At 46.4% G+C, this 8,002-nt stretch overlaps 2 protein-coding genes and 1 pseudogene across 2 annotated transcripts; 1 reads left to right on the plus strand and 2 right to left on the minus strand.

Moving 5' to 3' along the window:
• LOC127080759 (ribosomal protein S1, mitochondrial-like) overlaps window positions 1-3,916 on the minus strand; it is a 4,940-nt pseudogene extending 1,024 nt beyond the window's left edge.
• Window positions 3,917-6,239: 2,323 nt separating this feature from the next.
• LOC127084795 (uncharacterized) lies at window positions 6,240-6,458 on the minus strand. Its single transcript, XM_051025313.1, has one exon. The coding sequence runs from the start codon at window positions 6,456-6,458 to the stop codon at window positions 6,240-6,242; it is 219 nt and encodes a 72-aa protein (XP_050881270.1).
• A 25-nt stretch (window positions 6,459-6,483) lies between these two features.
• Window positions 6,484-7,548, plus strand: LOC127084792 (cytochrome c biogenesis CcmF N-terminal-like mitochondrial protein 2). The gene has a single exon (XM_051025311.1). The coding sequence runs from the start codon at window positions 6,484-6,486 to the stop codon at window positions 7,495-7,497; it is 1,014 nt and encodes a 337-aa protein (XP_050881268.1). The 3' UTR covers window positions 7,498-7,548.
• The last annotated feature ends 454 nt before the right edge of the window (window positions 7,549-8,002 follow it).

Raw genomic sequence — 8,002 nt, forward strand, 5'->3', positions numbered from 1 at the left:
TGGAGACGAGTCTCAACAAGCAGGGCAGGAGAGATTACCTGCTCCGATAACAACTGAAACTTTTCCTATTCGTGTAGCCAGGAGGAATGCAAAGATGCCCCGTTCACTTGAATAGGAACTGGAAAGACTTAAGATACGAATTAGAATAAGCAGTACTTTCTATCCTTCGGACCCTTGCTTTGGGGGATATCACTGCCCGAGAAGATCATCTGCAATGACATTTGAATAATCCAAGGGAGGGCAACTACTGGCTCTAAGCCTATCTGCTGTTGAATAACCAACCGGTGCCAGTCTTTTCTGTTACAGTAAGAGCTGTTGAGTAAATAGAAGCTCTGGTCCTATCCGCTGCTGGTGGTGAAGTCAGTGAATCAGTCCCCAAGCTTTCTTCCTTCAAAGAATAAATTTTGTCATTACGAACTAAGACCGAAGGCAGGTGCAGTTAATAGAGCAATGTGCAGGTTGGGCTTTTTCAAGGATTGCAAGCTCCAAGCATAGCTAGAATATGAGAATAGGGCCTTTGTTGCCACGCCAGCATATGCTAGGCAGGATTAGATTGAGCAGTATAAAGGTTACTTTCTTGGCACCGGGGATTGCCATTTACATTTTACTCCTTTTGGTAAGGCAAGGCAACCCTTTATTAGATTAGGACCGCTTCTCCGATGAGATGATAGATGCCTTTGGCCGATTCCCTTGTCATCTCGCCCTCCCCGCTCAAACTCAAAGTCTGTCTTAAAATAGAGGGAGAGGGAGCTCCAGAGCTCTTCCCTTTGGGACACGTGAACTCCACTCTTGGCAACTGCCCTCTGCTGTAGCAAAAGTACCTTAAAGATAAGAAAGAGGGTCGGGCCAAGATCGCCATTCCGAATGTTGAAGAATGGGACTATACTTAGTCATTGCCGTAAAAAATCCAGATGGAAGATTTTTCTACCTCAGAAGCGAAAGTTATAAAAAAATGTGAAAGCCGAATCTCAGGTTCCTAGATAACAGATAGGCGCACAGTAAATAGGCGCGTTGACTCAGTCTAAGAAGCATGGCGACGGTCGAGCGCTCTCTCCAAGACCAACAACAGGCCTCCCCGAAGGACTGAAGGACAAATGTCGGTTAGAGAGGCATAGGTTTTTATAGTCCAGGTAGGCTATATGAAAGAAGGGGATAAATTGCTCTAAATTTAATACGGTAATATCCCTTCACGCTGCTGCCGCGAAAGCAAACCAATTCTACGAGGACCTGCGCCCTATATAAATCAGTACTTCTCTCTCCGACTTCCTGCACGCACCTACCCGGACCCTGCAAAAATTAGACTGAAGTTCGGTACGGCTTGGGGTAAGGCTAAGCCAAGCTACCACCTACCCCTCGCTTGAGGTATCTTGCGATAGGTAGTTGCCCTTCTTGGCCGAGAGCATACATAAATGATGTGGTCCCCGGATGTTGTTACGAATACTTATTATATAGGAGATTTTTCTTTTGTATTGTGATGAGTAAGTAAACTATAGAGATCGAGGTTCAGATCAAAACAGACTCTTTGACTAAGGCTTGTCGCTTCGACCTAGTAAGCCAGTCCCTCTACCTCTTCCGCATGCTGGTATGTCTTCCCGTCTGCAAGACCCAGCTAAAGCGAATCTCATCTTCATTAAGTTTTCTGGGGACTCTATCTTTACTTGTAGTTCGTCACTTGTTGGCAAGGGCAAGGGCTTCGGTGTAAGCACCAGTTCGAACTCTGACTTAGAATCAGACCTTATCTCTCTCTCAATAATTGGAAGTTTGATCCAATCAACCACTAATGACCAAAAAATGTTCCAACCACGCATAAGTGTGAAGGATTGAATCCTGTAATAGATTTTATATAGAAGAGTCTTAGAAAAGGGCACTGGTTCACGCATTTCGGGTTGATTCCTCTTACCTCTAGAAAGATAAAGAAATGTAAGGGGGTACTTCACCGAATGGAGCGATAGGTCAAGTATGGGACGTTCAGTAAACAATCCCTTAGCTCAAGTCCTCGGAGATACCCAACAGGGAGCGGAGAAGGCTGAGGCGGAGACGGAGCCGCTTTGGAATGGAAGCGTCAACGCAAGAAAAAGAAAAGCCAAAAACGTGAAGTAGAGGGATCCCATCCTGACGGATGAGCCGCTCCCTCCCCCGGTTAACTACCACTACCCGGTCTTACCTTTTAATTGATAGCTTCCGCTGGAGCACTTGCCTTCGTGATGAATCCCTTGAGCTTTTACTATCTTTTTGCTTCTTCTTGCTAGCCTTCGATTGTATGGTTTCCTGTATCGCTCTTGTCAAGCTCCAGCCCGATCCCTGTGATCTCATCTCGTACTTGGCCTTCCCCCTCTCTTTCTCTTCGTCCCGGGATAGAGCCTTTCACTAAAGGGAAGGTTCCCGAGCTTGGCCGAAACAAATCCTGGAAGTAGCACTGCTTTGGCGAAAAATAGGCAAGACATATCTGAGTAGCGCTGCCTGAACGAAGCGTGGGCGTAAAGCATCAAGTGGAGGCGCCGAATCCTTGCAAGAGGGGGGCAGACCGGTCAAAGCCAAGTCCAGACGAGCTGGCCAAAAAAAAGGCATAGGGCCAAGGCTGAGCTGGCAGGCTCATCTCACTTATTGTGTGCTTTGTTGGAATAGAGTGACATCAAGGGAAAGTGCACTTTATCTCGATTCCTCTCTTTCTACAACTCTTTCTTTCCAACCCACAGCTCAGCCCCTTAGGCATCAAGGTCGGAAACCCCAAGGTCGGGCCTCAACCGATCTACTGATAAGGTAAGGGGAAAGACAACTGAATAAATAGGTCTATCCTATAAAGACGGGCTAGAGTAAACGCCAAGCGCTGGCCCATTAGTGGGTTCAATTCCTGCTTGCCTTTTATTTTCAATTGTTAGAGTAGTCTCGATCCTATTGAACATAAGCTATATCACAGGGAGTAAGTAGATCATGATCGGAGGGGACGACCGGAGAAAGATAAGTCAAGGAGGACCCGAAGAGGAAGAGCGGTCCGTCCTAAACGAAGAGCGGTCGCTGAGAGCGAAATGAACTTATTTGGCCGGAGGGGGCCACGGGATTAGACTCTCGATGTATTATTACATTTCTAGCGGGAGGAGAGTAGCCCCGAAAGAAGTCGGTCCTAGCGAAAACACATAATACAGCTTATGGCCGAGAGTGTCATGAAAGAAAGGTCAGTCAGTCTGCACAGGCGGGACGTGACATTAATAGACAGGTCAAACTGCTACATCGTCTGATTTTCACTCGGATGACGTAATAAATTTTTTTTTATATCAGTGTGCAGCAGCCCCTATGACAGAATTGAACATCAGATATATCACATCCATAAAAAGATTAAAAACAGTCGGTTATGAGAGCAGCACTTTTCCTTGCGGGGGCCCCGTCTCCCATCGGTGCGCTGGAGACGATTCTTTCTGTATCTTCGGCTTCGTCTTCTCCTACACTGATTAGTCTAGTTTTGTTTGCCCCCGGAGAGTATCACCGTGAATAATTACTCATATATATCAGCCAGAGAAGCTTGTGACTCATACACTATCAACCATAGTGTATACCAGAAAGAAACTTCGTCTAACACCAGATCTTGTTGAAGCTCAGCCAGGACCTGAAAGAGATCAGTAAACCAACGCTTCTCCCTCTCCAGACTCAAGCCATGATCCAGTTCCAGACAACATGCCTGAGGTAGGCCATTATTCCTCTCGTCCTGTTCAAGGCTTTGCTCAAGAATAAATATTGGATAGATTGGGAGGAAACCTTAACTTAAGTTTGTGAAGATTAGGACTTTACTGGCTATTGCTGCATCAAAGAAGTGGTCCCTATACCAGCTAGATGTTCAAAATACCTTCCTACACGGAGAAAACATTGCATTAGTAGGATCCACCCCATGTGATCCGTCATTCAGTGCAATAAGACGGCCCATAGCAATGAATGTTTAAATAAGATTCACTTCGTTCTGTACGGGATAAGGAGCGAAAAGCGCAGCATGGCAATCGGAGACAAGTCAAGTTCAGTAAGAAATTGGATAGATAGATTCGTGAGTAGTGTAATCATAAAAGCCCACGGAGCGGTGACTTAATTGGTAATCTACTCTTCTTTGTTACCGGAGATCGTCTCCTCGGCTGTTAGGTTCAGTGTTCATCGTCACTTGAGTACAAGTACATGATGGTCGTCCTATGAGTGAATGCGCTTCAGTCTAAGGTAAAAATAGCTTGAGCTGAGAAAGTTGTAAGGCTCCAAGCCTAGGGTTTAAGCGGATGCCCCAAGGCTCTCTTCGTAATGGCTGGACGCTAATGGATTGGACGACAGGTACGAGAAGCTCACTGCCAGGATATAACCATTCTTGTCCCGAAGAAAAGCAGATGTTGATGACCGGATCGGCAACGGACGTTGACGAGCAAGATCCCTCTGCCCTTGAGTGGCTTTTCTCTTTTGGTTGTGGATTGCGTGCAGCTTGACTTCTTTCTTCCACATAGGCTAGCTTCCTTGCTTGCATGCCTTGTGGCGAACTAGACTGAAAATTGTGTATATTATATAAAGACAGAGTCTTACCTTTTTGAAAAAAGAAGAGTCACGCTCTTTAAAAGCCCCTATTCGACGATGACTTAAGCCTATCTTCTTTCTTTACTTTAAAAAGGGCTTTCTTTTTTCGGTATACCGCTCTCCGAAGAGAGCCTGTGATATCTTTGGTCTTTTTCCCATGCATCCTTTCTGTTGGTCAACAACCAAGCACATATAGTTTTTTTAAGTCTCTTCTTCTTCTTTGTCACCCCATTTCCCTTGGGACCAAGAACAAGCTCCAAAGAAGAAGGACTTATCGCAATCTCAGGTACAATGGCTAGTTGGAAAGCCTTTCAATTCAAGCCAATCTCTTGATTCACATGAATGTGAAACCGTTGCAACCGATCCTGCATACCAATCATCCGCCGCTTACAGTTCTGGCACTAAGCCAAGGTTTCTATGGATTCAGTCCTGTGGAAAAATACATATTTATTTTAGGGCAATTCAGTTAGTAGTTTCACCGGTCAATCCTTGGGACACTAGCGAGTCCGTCCTTAAAAGCCCTAAAAATTGGGTCCATGAAGCCTTAGATACTCCAAGCCTCAATCTTGATTGTCCTTGAACCTAGACCATGGAAGTATGGTTATAGTCCCATTCCATTAGTGGGATCCATAGCCTACGGGTCTTTCCCAAGCCAGTAAAAGAAGAAGGTTTTCGAGGACTACCCTAAGCCTACAAGTAGGCAGGACTTTCAGTTACAATGTCTAGGTTGGGCAAGCTTGGATGCCCCTACTCCCAACAAGTTGCTGGTCGGGATCGTGAAACTATCGCTGTTTGGTCATAAGGATAATAGTTCTTATCTTATTAGGTCAGGGGCGGCCGGCCCGGGGGTTACCCGCGATTGGTAATGGCATAACCAGAAGAGGAGTAGGGGAGACAAGGTGTAGCGCTGGGTAGCGCAGCGCATCTGTTTCGGGTACAGGGGCTTAGAGGGGTGCTAACCCGGCCACCCAACCCAGCAGGTCAGGGGCGGGCCGGCCATAGGTTCGAATCCTGCCACCTTTCTTGTGGATCATCCTGTGGTTACCGGATGATGGGAATAACAAAGCAGAAATTTATAAATGAGCAGAGCACGAAATGTACATAATATATGAATTCTTTCATTTATCGTTATTTCCGGGTCTTTTCGTTGCATTCACTTACAACAAGAAACAACCACCTGCGTTTGGTGCAGCACCTGCATTTTGGTGCATTCTTCTTTCTTTCCTCGGTCTTTCGTTCCGTCATATTCCTAATAACTTATCCAATTACAACGTATTAACCGCTAATGCACCTTTCTTTTATCAAATCTCAGGGACATGGTCTAATCATGAGGGTAGTATTTTATCATGGTGTCGGATCCCACGTTTTTATGGATTCCTTCTTTGTTACCGGGGTCGACCCCAAAGCCATAATGTCTCAAAACGAGGAGGCCATAGAGAAGTTTTGTATTACTTTGTCTCGAACTTCGTGAAGAACTCCATTCTATCTCTCCCTCGTTACGAACAAAAAACTGGGGCTGCGCCCCAGTTGTACACTCCCTTCGTTCTACGAACCCTTGTTGATTCTGAACTTCGTTCGCGAAGGAACCGGACGTTTGACGGGCCAGCCCTTTTTTATGCGCCGCTTTACCCTGAAAGGATAATTAGCTTTGCTCCTCTGGGTGCTAGGCGCTCCCGTGGTTCGCGAGAAGGAAAAAGAAGGACTCATCCTTTGTTGCATCTGGCACGATATGATAAAGAGAGAGCTTCGTCTATCGATGAACAGCGGATTGACGGAGCTCTTGGCATTGCTTTGTTTTTCTCTCCTTTCCTATCAGCGAGTTCCGATCCTTTTGTTCGAAATTTCTTCGTTCGTACCGAACCGCTTGCAGAATCAAATCCTGTTCCACAAGATCCTATATCAGCTATACATCCTCCTTGCATTTATGCCGGAGACGTCGCCAGTGCTATGGGCTTTGGATTATGTAGATCAAAAATTATTAATGGGATTGTGGCACTCCACTCGCCGCCAATGCAGAAGGATGCCGCCGAAAAGAAGGGAACGCTGCTTCGCTCTGCTGGATGCGTCGGATCCCGTATAACAAGCGAGCTTTTTACCATTAAATTAAAACATGTGGTCGCAAAATGCTATCCAGCTCTCTTGTTGCGTAGCAATAGAAGCCTGCTCATGCTGCTTTGGCGGCGCTTTTTCGCCTTCTCTTCGCTCTGGACAGGAGCGCTAGTGGACACGGGGAGGGAGCAGGCGAAGCGTGTCGTTCGTAATGAACAGAAAGAGACCACTACTTCGCCTCTTTGTTGGAGCGCCGGCGCGAACACAGTGGTATCTGACCAGGACCAGAAACAGATTAGAATTTGGATCTTGACATGTCGGTGGTTTTTAACCGTGGGCATCATGCCAGGAAGTTGGTGGGCTCATCATGAATTAGGTCGGGGTGGCTGGTGGTTTCGGGATCCCGTAGAAAATGCTTCTTTTATGCCTTGGGTATTAGCCACAGCTCGTATTCATTCCGTAATTCTACCCCTTCTTCATTCTTGGATCTCGTTTCTTAATATTGTGACTCTTCCATGCTGTGTCTCAGGAACCTTTTCAATACGGTCCGGATTGCTAGCTTCCGTTCATAGTTTTGCTACAGATGATACACGAGGAATCTTTTTATGGCGGTTCTTCCTTCTAATGACCGGCATATCTATGATTCTTTTCTCCCAGATGAAGCAGCAGGCATCGGTCCGTAGAACTTATAAAAAAGAGATGGTTGTGGCGCGAAGTACTCTTGTGCACCTCCGTCACTTGGCTCGCGCGCAACCCCGCCCCGTTATGTTATGGAAGAATTTCACTTATTACCGGGCTGGTTATTCAGAGCCAGCGGCTGCCGGATTTCGTCCCGCAACTAAAAGAAGATCGCTTCGGGGGTCACTGTGGCTGAATGAAGAGCAGTCCGCCCCTACTGCGTTTGATCAGTAAATTCTGGATAAGTTCGGAAGATGGTCAAGGTAGCTTGCTTCCAAGCCACTGCACTAGATGCGCATGTAGTCGTAGTAGTAGGCTCAGAATGCCTCTCTTCTATACTAAAATACTACTTAGGATGAATGGCTCGTTCTCTTACTTGACCATGGCATCGCCAACATGAGTCTGTGTTCGGTGGTTGATAAGCTGCTAGTTGGTATTTAGTTTAGGGCTTGTTATTTCCTTTAACTTTTCCCAACGAGGTGGAGGGCCATCGCAGAAAGTAACCTATCCCCGTAGTTCCGAAGACAGGAATTGGGTAGTAGGGGGCCCTTGGACCCCAAAAAAGGCTTTGACCTGCTGGCTATTGCGTTTACCGCGAAGTGAATAAAGTTGGGGGGCAGAAAGGGATGCCAGGGACAGAGTCACCTCAGGGTTAATTTCATGCCCACGGGCAAGAAAAGGTTCCGAAGTGAAGCCCTTTGACCCAGTGCTATCGGACTGGTGGAATGAAACCATATCG

This window comes from Lathyrus oleraceus, chromosome 5, assembly GCF_024323335.1.
Source record: "Lathyrus oleraceus cultivar Zhongwan6 chromosome 5, CAAS_Psat_ZW6_1.0, whole genome shotgun sequence".
In the NCBI taxonomy this organism is placed as follows: Eukaryota; Viridiplantae; Streptophyta; class Magnoliopsida; order Fabales; family Fabaceae; genus Lathyrus; species Lathyrus oleraceus.

Coding starts and splice junctions, on each gene's coding strand:
- LOC127084795 (XM_051025313.1), bottom strand. CDS start 6,458: ATGCAAGGAGGATGTATAGCTGATATAGGATCTTGTGGAACAGGATTT.
- LOC127084792 (XM_051025311.1), top strand. CDS start 6,484: ATGGGCTTTGGATTATGTAGATCAAAAATTATTAATGGGATTGTGGCA.